The following is a 19,194-nucleotide window of genomic DNA, read 5'->3' as shown; positions in this document are numbered from 1 at the left end:
TCCCAGCCAGCTCCCTGCTCGTGCCCTGGGAAATCGGCAGATGATGGCTCAAGTCCTTGGGCCGTCATGGGAGACCTGGAGAAGCTCCTAGCTTCAGATTGGCTCAGGTCCCACTGTCACAAGCACTTAGGGAGTGGAACAATGGATGGAAGAGCTTTCCCTCTTTGCTTCTTTTTATAAATCTGCTTTTCCAATAAAAATAAATCTTAATTACAGTTTGATTTAAGGGGAAAAAAAAAGAAAATTGTATTTTGAAATAATTTGAAACCTAAAGAAGAAAGAAGAGTAGCCTGAATATCTTTTTTATTCACTCATTTTTCTCACATTTGATTTTTGTTCTATACACATGTACAAATAATTTATTTTTCCTAAATCATCTGAACAAGTTGCATAGATTTTATGTATTTACCCATGAAAATGTCAGTGTTGTTTTCTCATACATCACTACAGGTTACCAAATTCAGGAAGGTGGTGAGCTACTATTTTATTTCTATGCTCTATTCAGTTTTCCTAGTGTCCTTTTTGGTACTTTTTAATCTCTTAACGTGGCACCATTTTTGAACCTTTTCTTTTTTTAATCTTTCATGGCCTTGAGCTCTGCGAATAATTCATTTTATTTGTATGATATTTCTCATTGTGATTATTTTAGGATAAGTTAGGGGTGTGCAAGATATATTCACAAAGCTCCTGATAAACTTAACATTGCTTCTTAATTCCGTTTTCCATTTAAAATCCTTTATCCCATGAACTTTTTGAAGCTTCCTCATACTACATGGATGAGTTTGCTTCTCAAGTAAGGACATCCTTAGGCAAGCAATGTGTTTCTGCCTCTCGGTGCCATTAATTTTGATTACCTGGTCTCACTATTGTCTGGCTGCTCTTTATACACTTAACTCTTTTCCCATCTGTGATGGGATACTGTGAGACCATGTCATGATATTCTTTTCTTACTGTACTTTCCTTGTTAAAATTAAAATTAGCATTCATTGACAATATTTGCCCATACCAGTTCTTACTCTGATACTTGCAAAATAGTGATTTCTGCCAACTATTAGTCCTTTTGCATTTGGGAGATGGCATGCAGGAAAGTGGAGGGATTTTTTCCTCCATTTTAAAGATGTGTCTGTTATTAGTGTGGATATCCCATTTTATTCAGTGGTATATAATCCATTACTGTCCTTAATTGAGCTTTGAATTATCCCAATTTTGGCCAGTGGGAGCCTTTGTAAGCTAGTTCCTATGAGCTATCGTACCCTATCATGTTTTTGAGCTCTTCCTTTCTGGCACAAAAGAGTGTCCTTGGTTCATTTTTACATTTCCCTCCCTGTGCTTTGGAATGGCCTTTTCTTCAAGGATCACAGAGTAGGAAATAGACTTTAGAAGCCAAGATCTGGGCTGTTAGGTATGCTCATTGCTGCCATTATATTGCTGCTTCTACGCTTTCCTTACCATAAAGAAATTGTGTCGGTGTTTGTGCATATTTTTAGAAATATCTGTAATTCTAAATCAGCACCACAGTATTTTTCTTTGTCTTCCACAAACCAGTTTTAAACATCTAGGATCCTTTTGTGGTTCATAAGTGTGATGATTGGTTTTCATGTTGCTGTGTGAGATGTGACTCCCTCAGACCTGATTAGAGCATCATCTAGATTCATGATATAAAAACAGATCTATCATCTTTCATAGTGAAAATTCTGCCTCTGAATAATATCCCTATAGTTACTCATTTTAGGATACCCTGTAAGGGGGAAAAAACTATTCAGGCTCAGTATATATGTACAATATTTTGAAAATTACTTAGAGTAATCCTCCCCTGGCCCTTTCATTGTGGTTATGCTATACATATGACATGCAGTTGTTTTATTTGTTTCTGTCTATAGTTTTAGTTGATTTTTATGTTTTGAATATGTAGAAGTATATTATATCTCAAAAACAAAAATAATACAATTCTTATCTGTACTTAGTGAGATGTCCTTTGTTTTTATTCGTTCCATTCTGTTTTCCTCTACCCCTGGTAGGCTATCATTTATCATTTTCAGACCACAATTTCTGCCTTTTTGCAAAAGTAAACAGATATATGTGTGTTTTATTCCATGATCTTTATTTTATAAAAGGTAGTATGGTATAGAACATTTTGAACGCATCTCATCGAAGTCTGTTTAATTACTGACAAGGAAATTAAGGCTCAGTGCTTGAAAATGTTTAATGGCTTTTACTCTTGATGTTTCTGATGTTATGGTTCTTTCTCATGATCAGTATTTTTGAAATATCCTTGGTGGTTTGTGAGCTGTCTTCATGTTTTCTAAGTTTAATTGTAGATAATGGAATTATCTTATTGATTTGAAGAAATTTTTTATTTACTTATGTCAAAGACATAAAGAGAGAGAGAACTCTCATTTATTTGTTTACTCCCTAAGTGTCTACAATGGCTTAGGCATTGAGCTAGAAACTTAATTCAGATCTCTCTTGTGAGTGACAGAAATCCAATTTTTTGACCCTCACTGCTGTGATTTTATAAATAATTATATGTGAAGATGTACATGTAAGTTTGCATTATTTTAACAGGTGGTCAGTCTGACCAGGGCTATGGGTCTAAGGATGAACTTGTGAAGGAGGAAACAAAAGTTCATGTGCCTGAAGAAAAATTAGCAAGAGAATTAATAGCTAAAACAAAAGTGGAAACAGAAGGTTAAGTACTGATATTTTAAAAATTCTTCAGAAAAATGTGCATATTAATTTAAAGTTTCTTATTTGGTCATTTTGGTAATGATTTTTGGTATATAAAGCCTGTCTGGTAAAATACCAGGTACTAATATATATTGGTAGATTTGAGTAGTCTCTGAGTTTTAGAATTTAAGAAGTCTTTTGAGACTATAAATCAGTCCTTAATGTTTCAGGGAAGTAGTGATGGTTGGTTTTCATGAGGTATTCATTTGTGATAATCACATAAGTACTTTGTGAAACAATAAGACTAAACTGAATCCTAGTATTCTGTGTCTCTTACATTTCAAAATACTCTTCCATGGGAAGTTCTTCAAATATTTAAAAGGATATTTTACATTTGTATGTTAAAAATTATGAGCTTTTCCTGATTTTTGTAGGACTCATTGAGGTTGAGATGATTTGCTGTACTCATTTTATGGAATATGGAGGAATATTTTGGTTTTGATAATAAAGTATTCTTCCTATTGCCTTACTTTTTAAAAGCACACAAAAATAACCTTTTAAATAATAATAATAATAATAGTAATAAATAAATAAAATAATAATGAATAACTAAATAAATAATAATAAATAATAATAACTTTTTAATAATGTTACTGATTTTATGTTCCAGAGTTAAATTGAAGCAAGCCAAGTAATGAGAAGTAGAACTGGAGGCCAGAAGTTTAATTGATTGAGGAATTTTTGTTAGGATTATTAGAACTAACATAAAGCATTTATGGGGCAAAATAAGCCACACACAATAAATTGGTAATAAAATAGTTATGTGTTCACTCTAGCCTGGAGAAAAAGATACATATAATAAGTGAAATCAATATATAGTTTCTGTTTATTTGGAAAGGTAGGAATAACATGTAAATGTCTTTTTTCTAGAGGTGTGTGACATCTCTGTTATTGTGCCAAAGCATTCGCAACTTAGTCCGGAGTCTCAGAGTCCTGCTGAACCTCCTGCATGGGGTAATAGTATTGTGAAAGTTCCATCTGGCATATTTGATGTTCATAGCAGGAAAAGTAGCACTGGTGAGTCTTTACGTGTTGACGATTAACTATTTAAAATACACTTCTGTGGATATTTGTGTTTTTTTTAATATATGTATTTGAAAAGCAAGTGCTCTCATCCATTCATTAACTCCCCAACTGCCCACAATCATTGGCCCTTAGCCGAACTGCAGCCGGGACCTGGGAACTCATTCCGAGTCTCCTGTGTAGGTGGCGGTCATCATCACTGCTTCCTGTGGTCTGGGTGGAAGCGAATCAGGGGCCAAAGGAAGAATTCAAGCTCAAATACTATGATAGGGTATGTGAGCATCTTAACTGCTAGCATAAAGGCCCATTCCTCTTCTCTCTAGTCAACTTATTTCTTAATTTTTTTTTAAATTAAATTTTATTTTTAACATTGTTTACTTAGTTAAGAAGAATATACATCCATGTGGGCTTTCGATTAGGGTGGAGAGGGTTGAGGTATGGAGGAAAGTGAGTAGCACAAATATTTCAGGTTTTTTTTTTTTTCTTCTATGTCCATTGCTGGGGAAATGGGTGGGGGCCACTCCTTGCTGTCAGACCACATCAGTACTCACAGTTTGGGGGCAGTCATTCAGTGACGCCTTGGAGACCCTAATGTGCAGAAGAGTGATCTGAGGGTATTGGTTGAGTGGTTTTGATAATTCTGAGGTGTCCTTAGATTGTTGCACCAGGGTTGAAAAAAAATTTTCCAAGGTCTGTTGGCTGACCAAGTCCACCTTAGTGCAACAACAGACCCAGACTCTTGCTGCAAGGCTTGGCCAGAGGAGTTGTTCAGTCTGTTTTGCTTTCCATCCTCTGATGAGGCAGTCAGTATCCCCTGCTGGTCAAGATGAGTTGGCTGTCATGTCCCCTGAGTGGATCTGGGTCTATTGTCCTCTGCATAAGCATTAGCAACTGAGGAGGCCCGCGTACTCCAGGATTGGACTACATGTACTGAGATTTTCCCCATGATCAGATTTTGAATCCAATCTAATTGAGGCGTCCTCCAAGAAACTTTCCTGGAATAACTTCATGCTTCCCTCTTTCTCTTTAATAATTGGATTACAGGAACTTTTTATTTTTAAGGTTTTTTTGGTTGTTGTTGTTGTTGCTAAGCCCAGCCCAACCCATTCCAAGTCCTGGCCCACACATGTACTGGTGAGTGCTGCCTTATTATCCAGCCTGGCCTGGCCTGGCCTGGCCACAGCCCTGGCTCTTGGACTCATTAGTGAGAGCTACAGCTTAGCGTGGGAATGACCACAGCCTAACAAAGCCCAATCCCTGCTCCAACACTTGCAGGCATTCCCAGCTTTTATGTGCACCGTCAGTCCGGCTCGGTAGGCTGACCCAGACATACTGTCTGGTTTCTTCCCTCTAAACCACTCCATCTCCATTCTCTCACCTACTTGCAGGTGCGTCGGCCCTGACTGTGGAAGCTCCCAGAAGTCACTCCCCACATATCAGATACGTCCTTAGTGGCCCCTACTACAATATGTCCCCAGATCCCCGTCCCTGGGCAACCTATAGTCTCTATTATGCAGCACTGCTTGGTATGCCTGGGGATCAGGGTGGCATGTCCTGACCCATTGTCCCCCTGCCTTCTCCACATGTTTTAGGAAAAAAAAAAAGAGTAGGCAATTGTGCTGGCACACTGGTAGTGTTAACGCAGGTTTGGCATTAACCAGGCCAGGAGTGCCCTCCAACTGTTGGCTGCCTTTCTCCCATAAGTGTAATACCTGTCTTAGATACAGGGCAGTCTATGTAGTTGCCTATAGCTAGATTTTTTTTTTAAGATTTATTTATTTTATTACAAAGTCAGATGTACAGAGAGGAGGAGAGACAGAGAGGAAGATCTTCCGTCCGATGATTCACTCCCCAAGTGAGCCGCAACGGCCGGTGCTGCGCCGATCCGAAGCTGGGAACCTGGAACCTCTTCCAGGTCTCCTACGTGGGTGTAGTGTCCCAATACATTGGGCCATCCTTGACTGCTTTCCCAGGCCACAAGCAGGGAGCTGGATGGGAAGTGGAGCTGCCGGGATTAAACTTAGCGCCCATATGGGATCCTGGGGCATTCAAGGCGAGGACTTTAGCTGCTAGGCCACGCCGCCAGGCCCAATATAGCTAGATTCTTAATTAAATTTTGATAAGGAAGATTTATGCCAGTGAGAAAGAGGAAGTAATAGAGCTTTGATAATATAACAAACTCATTTTGAAATTGAATAAAATGTGTCACCAAATTCTTTTTTTTTCTTTTAAAGATTTATTTATTTTTATTGAAAGACGGATAGACAGAGAGGAGAGACAGAGAGGAAGATCTTGTGTCTGATGGTTCACTCCCCAGGTGACTGCAATGGCTGGAGCTGAGCCAATCCAAAGCCAGGAGCCAGGAGTTCTTCTGGGTCTCCCACGCGGGTGCAGGGTCCCAAGGCTTTGGGCCGTCCTCAACTGCCTTCCCAGGCCACAAGCAGGGAACTGGATGGGAAGCAGGGCCGCCGGTGTTGGAACCGGTGACCAGATGGGATCCCGGGCGTGCAAGGCAAGGACTTTAACCACTACGCTATCGTGCTGGGCCCGTGTCACCAAATTCTTAACAATATGAGACCCAGGAACAAAGATCTATGTATGAACTATTGGTAAGTTTTTTTTTTTATGCCAGTACCAATTTTGAACTAAATTGGTTAGCTAAGTTCGCCTATTAGCTATAAGAATGTATCTAGATTTTTATTACCAGTTCGCATTAATATGGTTATGATTTTTAGTAGTAATTTGAAAAATTAAAAAGAGTATTGAAATCCATTTGCAGGTATACAAAAATATCTTCTAAAGGACCACTTTTAAACCCCAAAGTCTTAAAAAAACAAATAATGAGTGGAAAATAAATATGAGTGGAAAATTGGGCTTGGCATAATAGCCTAGTGGCTGATGTCCTTGCCTTGCATGCAACAGGATCCCATATGGGCACCAGTTTGTGTTCCGGCTTCTCAACTTCCCTTTTTCGCTCCCTGCTTGTGGCCTGAGATAGCAGTCGAGGATGGCTCAAAGCCTTGGGAACCTGTGCCCACATGGGAGACCTTGAGGCAGATCCTGGCTCCTGGCTTCAGATTGGCTATTGGGGCTACTTGGAGAGTGAACTAGTGGACAGAAAATCTTTTCTCTCTCCTCTCTGTAAGACCTGAGTTTCTGATAAAAATAAATAAATCTTAAAGAAAAAGTTTGTAGAAAATTTAGTTGAAAGATAGTTTATCTTGTTGAAAAAAGGATTTTCTGTGCAAATTTTTTTTTTCATGGTGGGTATTCTTCATTAACTTTTTTGAAGTTTTATGCATAAGTGGTGTTCTCATCCTTTTGGAATGCTGTAACACAATGCCATAGACTGGGTGACTTACAAACAATAATTTTGTTACCTTCAGCTGTGTAAGTTTGGAAGTCTACCATTAGGGTCCCATATTGGTGGGTTTCATTGAGGGCCTTCTTTCGAGTTCTAGACTGCCAGTCTCTTGTGTGTTCACTTGTTGGAAAGAAAATGAGTGAGATCTCTGTCTCTCTCTTTATCTCTCCTTTTTTTCTCTCCCTTTTTCCCTCCTTCCTGAATGTTACACTTTCAGTCCTGCTCTCTGCTAATGTGCCTAGAAAAGTGGCAGAGATGGCCCCTGTGTTAGGGTCCCTACACACGTATGTAAGACATGGAAGAAGCTCTGGGCTCCAGGCTTCAGCTTGGCCCAACTCCAGCCACCGCAGCCATGAGGGGAGTGAACCAGTAGATGGTTCACTCTGTGTAACTCTGCCTTTCAAATAAATAGCTCCTTAGGAAAAAAAAGGGCGGGGAGGAGTTTCCAATCTGTCACAATCAGTTCTGCAATTTCTTATTTAGTCGTACTTAGGCTTTGCTGATGGCAAATGTATAATAATTCTTTAATTATGATAAATATGCTTTGTTCTGAGAGAGTATGTGGCAATTACTTGTTGAATTAGAAATTAAATTGTTTGAAAGTTAATCCAGAAGTATTTTTGTTTGAGGTTTGATATTTCATTCGATGTGTTTCTGAATTGAATGTAAGCCTCTTGAAAAGCAGTAAATCTATTGATAAATGATTGATAATTGTGGTATGTTTTGTTAAACAGTAAAGTTATATTGAGCATATATTGTATGGTCTTTGTTGTTGTTGAGCTGGTACTTGAACTGATGCCCCTATGAATGCTGGCATTGCAATTTAACTTGGTGTGTCACACTACTAGGCCCCTATTTTTTTGTTTGTTTTAAAGATTTACTTATTTGAAAGGCAAAGACAGAAAAAGAAATGAGATTTTTCAATCCACTGGTTAACTTCCCAATGGCCTCAACAGCCAGGGCTGAGCCCAGTTGAAACCAGGAGCTTCATTCAGGTCTCCCATGTGAGTAAAGGAGTCCAAGCAGTCGGTCCATCTTCTGTTGTTTTTCCAGGCCCAGGAGCAGGGAACTGGATTAGAAGTGCATCCATTGGGATTTGATCTGGAACCCATATGAGATGCCAGTGCTGCAGGCATCTCATGCTGTGCTACAGCACCAGCCATGAAATTTTTTTTTTTAGTCAGTATAAATATGCCTAGAGAATAAAACGTTATACATTAAAATGTTATCTCTGACAGGCATGCAGAGTTGAATAGCTGCTTTTATAGGTACTTTTTCCCCTGTGTGTCTTCTTTATATCCTCTGAATCTTACACTCTGAGTATGTGCCACTTTCCTAATCATAAAAGCAGTATTTTGGTGTGACGGTTATGTTGGAAAGCCCGAGAGTCATCTTTTATTATTCTGTCCATTTTAGGTAGTACATCAAATGCACTACTTTCTTCTCAAGATCCAGTGGAAGATGTAGTTTCTAGTGAAGTTATTAGTCTCAAGAAAGATGGTGATAGAGGAGAAAAACGACAAAAGCATTTTGCAGAAAGGAGTTGCAGTTTTAGTTCTGAAAGTCGAGCAGGAATGTTACTTAAGAAGAACAGCTTGGATTTGAATTCCAGTGAAATGGCTCTCATGCTTGGGGCGGACGCCAGGATTCTCACAGCAGCATTGACAGGGCCTCCCAAGACTTCTCCACTACTCAGTGCAAGAACCTTCAGCCTTGAGAATGCCGGCTCTCATGTGGCTGATGCAAGGACTCGTGTGTCTTCTAGCCTTCAAGATTCAGATAACAGGCCATCTTCTGTGCTGGAAATGCTTGACGAGAGCCAGGAGCCCGCAGAGCCCGTGTTTGTGCTCGGTGATGATGTGGCTGAAACTGGTATGACAAAGGACGCGCACAGCAGTCAGTCAGGTGATAGTCAGGGTCATCAGTCCGTAGATGGGAAAACAGACGCTAAAGATCTAATGAGTAAGAGAAACAGTTTATATGGGGTCGTTAAAGCTGTAGAGAGAGAAGATGTGGAAACTGGACTAGATCCTTTATCTCTTTTAGCCACTGAGTGCACAGGTGAAAAAACGCCCGATTCTGAAGAAAAGGTGTTTTCTCCAGTTATTGCACGTAATCTGGCTGATGAAATTGAGAGCTATATGAACCTCAAAAGTCCCCTGGGTAATAAATCTTCCAGCATGGAATTACATGGAGAGGGAAACAAGGAGTCCTGCACTTCCCCTGCATTTATTCACGCATTAGAGAGGAGATCAAGCTTGCCTTCAGATCCTGGTCCATCAGCACAAGAAAATCCTGAAAGCGGAAAGAGCTCTCCTGCAGTGTCTAGATCAAAAACTTTTACTGGGCGTATGAAGCAGCAAACTCCTTATAGAACTCATAAAGATCGTTCAACTTCTTTATCAGCACTGGTGCGTTCTTCACCACATGGCTCATTGGGTTCTGTAGTGAATTCTTTGTCAGGACTAAAGCTGGATAACATACTGTCAGGACCCAAGTTAGATGTCCTAAAATCTGGTATGAAACAAGCAGCGACCGTAGCCAGTAAGATGTGGGTTGCTGTATCATCCGTCTACAACTACTCAGATGATGAGGTAAGGTTTTATGTGTTTATTTTGTGTGATGCTGGAATGTTTGAGCATATATGTAAATAAATTCATAATACAGAAATAGAATATCAGGACTGCTTTCTGAATCAAGGTTTTTTAGGAAATATTTTGTTTAAGGGCCAGTGTGGTGGCTTTGTAGGCAAATCCTGCTCCTGCTATGCTAGCATCCCATATGGTGGTCAGTTCAAATCATGGCTGTTCCACTTCTGATGCATGTTCCTGTCTTTGGCCTGGGAAAGGAGCAAAAGATGACTCAAGTTCTTTGGCCCCTGTACTCTGGTGGGAAGCCTGGAGAAAGCTCCTGGTTCCTGCCTTTGGATCAGCTCAATTCTGGCTGTTGTAGCCATTTGGGGGGGGAACCTGCAGATGGAATTGCATGCTCTCTCTCTCTCTCTCGATCTTTCCTTCTCTGTCTGTAAGCATGCCTTTCAGGTAAAAATAGATCTTTAAAATAATCTTTAAATACATCTTTTAGATAGTCTATGTGAAAGGCAGAGTGATGGAGAGGAAGAGTTAGAGAGATCTTCCATCTGCTGATTTGCAACCCAAATGGCTGCAACAGCCAGAACTGGCGAGATTGAAGCCAGGTACATGGAATTCCATGTGCCCTCCTACATGGGTGGTGGGGGTTCAAACACTTGGGCCATCTTTGGGTGCTTTTCCAGATTTGTTAGTAGGATGCCTGGTCAAACGTTGAGCATTCATGCCTGCAACAATAGCCTGGTAGCTAGGATCCTTGTCTTGCATGTGTCTGGATTGCATAGGGTTGTCAGTTTGTGTCCCGGTAACCCTGCTTCCCATCCAGCTCCCACTGCTTTTGCTGGCGTGTTAGTGAGGAACTAGGTCGGAATAGGAGTACAGGCAGAGGCTTAATCTACTATGCCATCACTGGTATTTAATTTGTATTTTTTTTTTAAGATTGATTTATTTTTATTGCAAAGTCAGATATGCAGAGAGTTGGAGAAACAAGATCTTCTGTCCAATGATTCATTCCCCAAGTGACCATGACGGCCGGTGCTGCGCTGATCTGAAGCTGGGAACCAGGAACTTCCTCTAGGTCTCCCACGCAGATGTGGGGTCCCAGTGCATTGGGTCGTCCTCAACTGCTTTCCCAGGCCACAAGCAGGGAGCTGGATGGGAAGTGGAGCTGCCGGGATTAGAGCCAGTGCCCATATGGAATCCCGGCGCGTTCAAGGCGAGAACTTTAGGTGCTAGGCCACTGCGCCGGGCCCCCTTCTATTTCATTTCAAAGCAACTCCACCAAGTAGTATTGTCACCATTTCGTATAAATGAAATTTTAGATTCAAAGAGGCTAGTTAATTTCCCAGGATCACATAAAAAGAGAGCAGCAAGGCCTGGCATGAGAACGTAGCAGTTAAAGTCTTCTTGTTGAACACACCGGGATCCCATTATGGTCAGTTGGGAAATGAATCATCGGACGGATAATCATCCTCTCTGTATCTCCTCCTTTCTGGCTTTGCAATAAAAATAAATAAATTTTAAAAATTTTCTTTTCTTTTCATGTAGTATGCCTGGCACCTATAGTAGTACCGGGGGAAAAATACCGAAAGGGATATATTTCATAAATATTTATGAGTAGGGCAATGAATAAAAAGTATAAAATACTCATAGTTTCTTTTTTTTAAAAAAAGATTTATTTATTTTTATTGGAAAGGTGGATATACAGAGAGGAGGAGTGTAGGAGTGACCATAACTGCTGGAGCTAAGCCAATCCAAAGCCAGGAGCCAGCATCTCTCCTGGGTCTCCCACATGGGTGCAGGGTCCCAAGGCTCTGGGCCATCCTCGACTGCTTTCCCAGGCCATAAGCAGGGAGCTGGATGGGAAGCAGGGCTGCCGGGATTAGAACTGGTGCCCATATGGGATCCCAGCGTGTGCAACGCAAGGACTTTAACCACTATGCTATCGCACCGGGCCCAAAATACTCATGGTTTTTTCCAGAATTTAATCTAAGAAAATAATTGAGGAATGCACAAAAAGATGAAGGAGAATTAAAGCATTTTGAATGTTGTTAGTAATAAGAGTTTCATTAGATGTGTAATAGTGGAGCAGTAAAATGCTTTGGTTTACATAAGTTTATGTGATATATAAAATTTAGTGGCATCAAAATGGATAATATGAGAAGTATTGATTAGTTCTGGTGCCCTTTATTTTAAAATGTTTGTGGTATGGTATACGCATATTTTCATGTGAAGGTCATTTTATTTATAGCAAACACGTATCTTTACTCTTCACAGCAAAAAAAGAAAGGAAATTGATCATTGCTAAGTTTCTGTTTAAACTTTGGTCATCTCTTATTAAGAACTCCAGTGTTTAAAGCTTTGTATAATGAATGAAGAATTGCTGATTGTTTTTCTGAACTATCATATTCTCAATGAAAGAAGTTATATTGTTCTCAATTTCAGATGACATTAAAAGAGAAGTGAAACAATGTTTGTAAGGCTGCATACCTAATAAGTGATAGAAAGCTAATGTCACAAGCCAACTGTCTTTGACTTGAAATCCCCTGTTCTAATTGTGTTGGGATCGCTGATTCTGGTGGCGATAGAAAGCTACTAGAGTTCCTTTATTTAAAAGAGATATAGAGAGGAGCAACAGAGAGATCTTCCATCAACTGATTCATTCCCCGGATGGCTGTGATGACCACAGTGGCCAAGGCTAGGGCAGCCAAAACCAGGAACTAGGATCCTGGTCTCCCACTTGGATGGCAGGGGCCCATAATCTTTCCTTGTTCTGTTTTCCCAGGCCATCACTGGGGAGCTGGTTGGGAAGTGCAACACTGGAATATTGCACCAACACTGGTAGGGGAGTTACCCACTACACTTCAGCTCCTTCCCCGCATTGATTCCATGATAGTGACAGACACACAGCCGTCAGGTACACCTTGGGGCACAGCATCTTCTTTTTTTAAAATATTTAGGTGACTGCTTAAATGTCTTATGTAAAAGGAAGGTCAAGGCAATGCTCAACACAAGTTCATGAGTTTGAAATGTGTAGAGATGATTATTTAAGGAATACAGAGTTGCTTTCTGAAAAAGATGACATGAAAATATTTCTGTTGCAGAAGTGTTATTTATGTATATGGTATTTTATTCTTTCCTAATAAAGGAGGAAACTAGTAGAGATTACAGCTTCCCAGCTGGCCTGGAAGACCATATTTTGGGAGAAAGTGTATCACCTAACTCCAGTGTCTCAGGGTTGGTCCCCAGTGAACTTACACAGAGTAACACAAGCCTCGGCAGCAGCAACAGCAGTGGTGATACAGGAAAACCACACTATTTAACAGGTATGGGGAAGGGTGTCTCTTCTTTATTCAGTCTTTGCTTATTTTAATTGAGTGTCTGTAGCTTTCTGTACTCCTCTTCAAAAAGCACCATTTGTTTAGAAACTTGTAGATTTTAAATACTGTCTTTTACTATCCCTCTGATTTTGTTTGGCGCATATTATAGTCATCTGTTTTATTTATTTTAGTTGTATTTATAAGTGATTTTTATCATTAATTTTCAAACTTTAACTTATATCAGCATCATTTGGAGATTTTTAAATTTAAAAACCTTAGGCTAAAAATTCTGGGACTGTATTTTTGGAATGGGAACTTAGAAATACATGTTTTTTAACCAGGTCTGTGGGTGAATCAGATTGTATATCAGATTTTCAAAATTCCTAGGCTGTATAACTAAAACATTTTTGGTCTGTACTTTTTAAAATTATAATTCTGTTCTTTTTCTCCAGTTTTTTAAAAATAAGTGATTCCAAATATCTTGAGAAGTTAGAGAAGTTGTGTAATGAGCAATCATAAATCCTCTACCTAGATTTAATTACTTGTGTTAGCTATGCGCACATATTTTTATATTGAACTGTTTGAAAATAAATTGCAGACTTTATAATACTTCACACCTTGCTACTCATTTTCAAAGCATTAGGACATTTTCTCACATAATGTGCTGTGATGTTAACTCTTTTAGGTGAACTTCCATTTCCAAGAAGCATAAAAGGGCAGGACTTCGAAAAATCAGACCATGGTTCTTCTCAAAATACCAGCCTGTCTAGTATCTATCAGAATTGTGCAATGGAGGTATGACTTTGTCTATGACTAAGTAAAATACTTTTACTTCAAACTGGAATTTTTTAAAAAAAACAGATGTATTTATTCTTATTGGGAAGGCAGATTTACAGAGGGAAGGAGAGACAGAATGATCTTCTGTCTGCCGGGTCACTCCTCAAAAAGCTGCAGTGGCCAGAGCTGAGCCAATCTGAAGCTAGCAGCAAGGAGCTGCCTCCAGATGCAGGGTCCTAAGGCCATCCTCCACTGCTGTGCCAGGACAAAACAGGGAGCTGGATGGGAAGTAAAGAAGCAAGATACAAATATGCGGTGATTTGGGATGCTCGTGCTGGCAGGCAGAGGATTAGCAAGTTGAGCCATTGTGCTGGTCCCTCAGGATAGAATTTTACAGGTTTCCCTGATATCCTCGTAGACAAGCTAATCATTTTATCGAGTTTGCTTAAAATTTTATGCAATAAGGCAATGAGCTAATAGTTTTATCTGTAAAGTCATAGGATTGTTCATTCTAACTTTCAGTAGCAGAATAAATAAAATTTTTCATTTATTGTAAAAGAATGTCCCATTAGGATTCGTTTTCACCATAGAGATTCTTGGTGTCTGTTTTTCTGTTCTTAGGTTTTGATGTCTAGCTGTTCACAGTGTAGAGCTTGTGGAGCTTTAGTCTATGATGAAGAGATTATGGCTGGATGGACGGCAGATGATTCAAATTTGAATACTACGTGCCCATTCTGTAAAAGCAGCTTCTTGCCTTTTCTCAAAATAGAATTTAAAGACTTGAGAGGCTCTGCAAGGTTAGTATTATAAAAGCTCCCTCAAGACTTAAGTGTCCCTCAGAAGGCCTGACACCCAGGTGAAGGTGAAATGTTCCTGGGAAGCTCCAGGTGTAACTTCCTCTCTGATTTTTCACCTTCAGTATTTGATTCGAAAATACCGATAATATAGGCGACTACTTTTCCATTTTTAAAATTATGTATGATTTTCAAAAACTAGTCGGTTCCTAGAACTATATTCTTTCAAAAATTTTTAGTTGTTATTTCAGACCTTCTATCACGGTGATCTTAATTATGTCCAACCTCTACTCTTATTGCTTCTTTCTGGTGTAGTGAATAACCAAATTCTAGTCACTAAAAAGGAATACTAACTGATCTATAATTGGTTATTAATTATATAAGAATTTTGTAACTGTATGCTGATATGAATAATATTTATATACTGTGTTTCTTATGGAGCAAGTGAACCTTTTTCTGAAAACATTATTTATTAATTTATTTGAAAGGTAGAGTTACATAAAGAGAAAAGCAGAGACCTTCCATCAACTGGTTCCCTCTCCAAGTGGCTGCAGTGGCTAGGGCTTGGCAAAGTAGGAGTCAGGAGCTCCGTCTGATTCTTCCGTGCGAGTGGCAAGGTCTCAAGTACTTGGGCTATCGTCTCCTTTCCCAGGGCATTAGCTGGAAACTAGATCAAAAATGGAGCAGCCAGCACTTACATACAAGTGGTTACTTTACCCAGTAGGCCACGGTTCCTACCCCATAAATGAGCTTTATGTTGGATGCCTTTAATTGTTTCAAAACATCTCCAGTTGTGAAGATATTTCCTTTCTAGTTTTCTTGTAACTTCAAGCATGATACTTGAGTCCAATCATACAGCATTTACACTGTTTGCTCTATAGGATATATAATTGAATTTATTTAACTATATAGTTGTTTTATATGTTATATAGTTTGAGTTTATATAATACCTCAGGTCTCATTAATTTTTTTTTTTTTTTTTCCAGTAGGTTTTTTTTTTTTTTTTTTAGGAATAGGACTTACTAGAAGTCAGAGGGCTGAAACTTCATCTGGGGTTCCTGTGTATATTGCACTGGCTTATGGACTTGGGTCATCTGTTGCTCATGTCCCATGTACATTAACAGGGAGCTGGATTTGGGTGGAATATTAAGATTCAAACCAGTGCTTGTATGGGATGTTGGCATTGCAGGGAGTAGCTTAACCCACTATGCCACACATTGGCCCCCTGTTAATCAGTTTTTAAGTATGAGCTATCATAGATAGTTTATTCTTCTCATCTCTTGCCTTCCTTGTAGCGTTAATAGGAAACTAGGTCAGAAGTATAGTTGCCAGCCTGGACTTGAAGTGGCCTTCAACATGAATTTCTGGCATTCAAAGTAGCAGTTTAACTTACCCTCTTTGGATGTGTAATATTTTTGGAATCTGCTTTTGTCTCAGTGATAAGGGTCCAGCTTTAATTTTTCTTCAAAACAGTCAGAACTGTATCATCTGCTAAGTAACATGTTGTCTCCTCAGCAATATGTGGTATCGCCTTTATCGTGTATCAAGTACTCATTTATACCTTGCTTTGATTCTGTGTTTTCCTATTCTGTTTTATCAGTCCTATTATGAATGATTTTATTACTCTGTGTTTGTGTTACATGTGGTTGATAGGAAAGGTTTCCTCTTGCAGTTTTGTACGCCCATGCATATAGTTACTTAGTCTTTTCTATACATTTTGAGAATTTGAGTTCCTTTAAAAAAAAAAAAAAGACTGAAGTTTTCATTGATATGTGACTTGTAACATTATTAGCCTACCTACAAGAACCTCCAAATTTTCAAACCTTTTGACTGTTTTAAATTTTTCTCTGTAAATTCTGTACTTTTATTGTTGTTGCTAATTGTATTTTTAAGCTATCGTGGTAAGTACCTTTTGTTGTGATTCCTTTAAAAAGATTTAACGAACGTATTTGAGAGGCAAAGAGTTGGACAGAGAAGGCTCCCATTCCCCCATTCAGCAAGTTCCTCCAGCTGAGTCTGGGCTGAAGTGGAAGCCAACAGTCTCCCACTCCAGCTCCATCCACCATGTGGGTGGCTGAAATCCAGTCACTTGAGTCAACTGCTCTGGCTCCAGGTCTGCATATGTGGGAAGCTAGATTAGGAGCTACAGGTGGTTGTCAGTCCCGGACACTGATAATGGGCTGTGGGCTTGTAAATTGGTGAGTTAGCTGCTAGATCAAAAACCTACCCTTTGTTGTGTTTCCTTGTATTTCTTCTTTTCTTTCTTTCTTTCTTTCTTTCTTTCTTTCTTTCTTTCTTTCTTTCTTTCTGTTTTCATTTTTAAAGATTTATTTAACTTATTTGAGGCAGAATTACAGAAAGAGAATACAACAGAAAGGTCTTTTATCTATTGGTTTACTCTTTAAATGGCTGCAACGGCCAGGGTTGGGCCAGGCTAAAACCAGGAGCCCACAGCCAGGTCCCCCATGTGGGTGCAAGGACCAGTGATCTTGGGACATCCTTTACTTTCCCAGGTACAGTAACATGCACCTGGATAAGAAGTGGAGCAGCCAGGACTTGAACTGGCACCCAGGTGGGATACTGGTGCTGCAGATAGTGGCTTCACTTGCTGTGCCTCAGTGTTTGGATTTAAAGAAGTACCGCTACTTCCCTTGACCCTGTTTGTCATAATGGAAAATCACATGCAACAAAACAAATTTTTTTTTATTATTTTTATTTGAAAGGCAAAGTCACTTACAGAGAAGAGGAGAGACAGATAGATCTTCTATTTGCTGGTTAGCTCCCAGATGACCACAGTGTCTAGAGTTGGGCTGATCCAAAATCAGGAGCCAGGAGATTTCTTCAGGGTCTCCCACATCAGTGCAGCGGTTCAAGCACAAGGACATTGTCACTGCATTTCCAGGCACATTGGCAGGGAGCTGGATCAAAAGCGAGCAGCCGAGCCTTGAACTAGCACCCATATTGAATGTTGGTGTTGCATGCAGAGGCTTATCATGCTCCACAATGGTGTTATCCCCACATTTTTTTCTACAGTGGACACTGAAATATCCACTTAACTTTCCAGTTTACATTTTACTGTAATTGTTTTATCACCTATTTGTCCTTCCATGTGTTCATCAATCCATTTTATATTTTTATTCATCAGAAAAAAAGTATTAATATACCTCTCCCCCCAAAACTTCTACATGCATATTATTAACTGGAGTTCAGTATTCATTTATAGTGTTTCTTTGTTTAAAGGTAAATTTGCATATAATAAAATGTATAAATCCTAAACCATTTGAGGAGAAAATGCATACATTTAAGCAAATCAAATCTTGTCAAGATACAGAACATCACCATTACTGAAACAAAGGAAATTTGTAAGATTTTGCTATCCTTGGCCCGGCGGCGTGGCCTAGCGGCTAAAGTCCTCGCCTTGAACGCCCCGGGATCCCATATGGGCGCCAGTTCTAATCCTGGCAGCTCCACTTCCCATCCAGCTCCCTGCTTGTGGCCTGGGAAAGCAGTCGAGGACGGCCCAATGCATTGGGACCCTGCACCCATGTGGGAGACCTGGAGAAGGTTCCTGGTTCCCAGCTTCGGATCGGTGCGCACCGGCCGTTGCGGCTCACTTGGGTAGTGAATCATCGGATGGAAGATCTTCCTCTCTGTCTCTCCTCCTCTCTGTATATCTGACTTTGTAATGAAATAAATAAATCTTTAAAAAAAAAAAAGATTTTGCTATCCTTTTTCATTCATAGCTTTCTCTAATAGTCCTCAAAAACTGAAGCATCTTCTATCGAACTACCCAAGACCTTTTCATTTGAAAGGTTTAGGCTAGAAGGGAAGGAAAATGAGAGCAGATGTGTTAATGTATGTTTGAAGTAGACAGGATCTTCTTTTAGATTATCTAATTCACTAATGACTGCCTTATAAAGTTAGTTCTGAATATGGTGAAATTTTATAAGAGTTGAGAATTTTTAAAGCTTTTTTTCCGCCCTGCTCCCTATTTAGCTTTTTCCTGAAACCGAGTACCTCTGGCGAAAGTTTACAAAGTGGCAGCATTCCACTGGCAAATGAGCCCTCAGAGGACAAGCCTGTGCCTAGTTCAGCAGAGCCTGACTTGATCAACTTAATGGGTTTCCAGAAACAGAACGAGACCATAACCGAAGAAACAAGCTCTGCGGTTGAACCCAGGTACCTTTAGATACAGGGATTTCTACAATAAACTGGATACCCTTAAAGACAACTTGACTCTTGCAAATACAGATTCTGGCATCCAAAGTATGTAACTTTTTACTATGTTTAGGTATCTAATAAGTTTGATGATAAACTGCTTTTACTTTAGTATTTTGGGCCCAGCACAGTGGCCTAGCGCCTAAAGTCCTTGCCTTGAAAGTGCCGGGATCCCATATGGGTGCCGGTTCTAATCCTGGCAGCTCCACTTCCCATCCAGCTCCCTGCTTGTGGCCTGGGAAAGCAGTCGAGGACGGCCCAATGCCTTGGGATCCTGCACCCATATGGGAGACCTGGAGGAAGTTCCTGGCTCCTGGCTTCGGATTGGTGCAGTACCGGCTGTTGTGGTCACTTGGGGAGTGAATCAGTGGAAGGAAGATCTT

At 39.8% G+C, this 19,194-nt stretch overlaps 1 protein-coding gene and 1 non-coding gene across 3 annotated transcripts in view; both read left to right on the top strand.

The window, feature by feature from the left end:
• The window catches only part of DENND4C (DENN domain containing 4C), a 119,058-nt gene that overhangs the window by 77,441 nt on the left and 22,423 nt on the right, over positions 1-19,194 (top strand). For both annotated transcript variants that reach the window (XM_004581082.3, XM_036496749.2), the window contains 7 exons: positions 2,566-2,688; positions 3,598-3,744; positions 8,531-9,708; positions 12,851-13,028; positions 13,708-13,817; positions 14,421-14,596; positions 18,590-18,772. In XM_004581082.3, coding sequence (XP_004581139.2) covers positions 2,566-2,688; positions 3,598-3,744; positions 8,531-9,708; positions 12,851-13,028; positions 13,708-13,817; positions 14,421-14,596; positions 18,590-18,772 — 2,095 coding nt within the window. The remainder of the gene's footprint in view (positions 1-2,565; positions 2,689-3,597; positions 3,745-8,530; positions 9,709-12,850; positions 13,029-13,707; positions 13,818-14,420; positions 14,597-18,589; positions 18,773-19,194) is intronic.
• LOC118759953 (small nucleolar RNA U13) lies at positions 1,561-1,659 on the top strand. The gene has a single exon (XR_004996491.1). It is a non-coding gene; the product is annotated as a small nucleolar RNA U13 (small nucleolar RNA).

This window comes from Ochotona princeps, chromosome 14, assembly GCF_030435755.1.
Source record: "Ochotona princeps isolate mOchPri1 chromosome 14, mOchPri1.hap1, whole genome shotgun sequence".
NCBI lineage: Eukaryota > Metazoa > Chordata > Mammalia > Lagomorpha > Ochotonidae > Ochotona > Ochotona princeps.
This window is presented reverse-complemented; position numbering and strand designations above follow the sequence as displayed.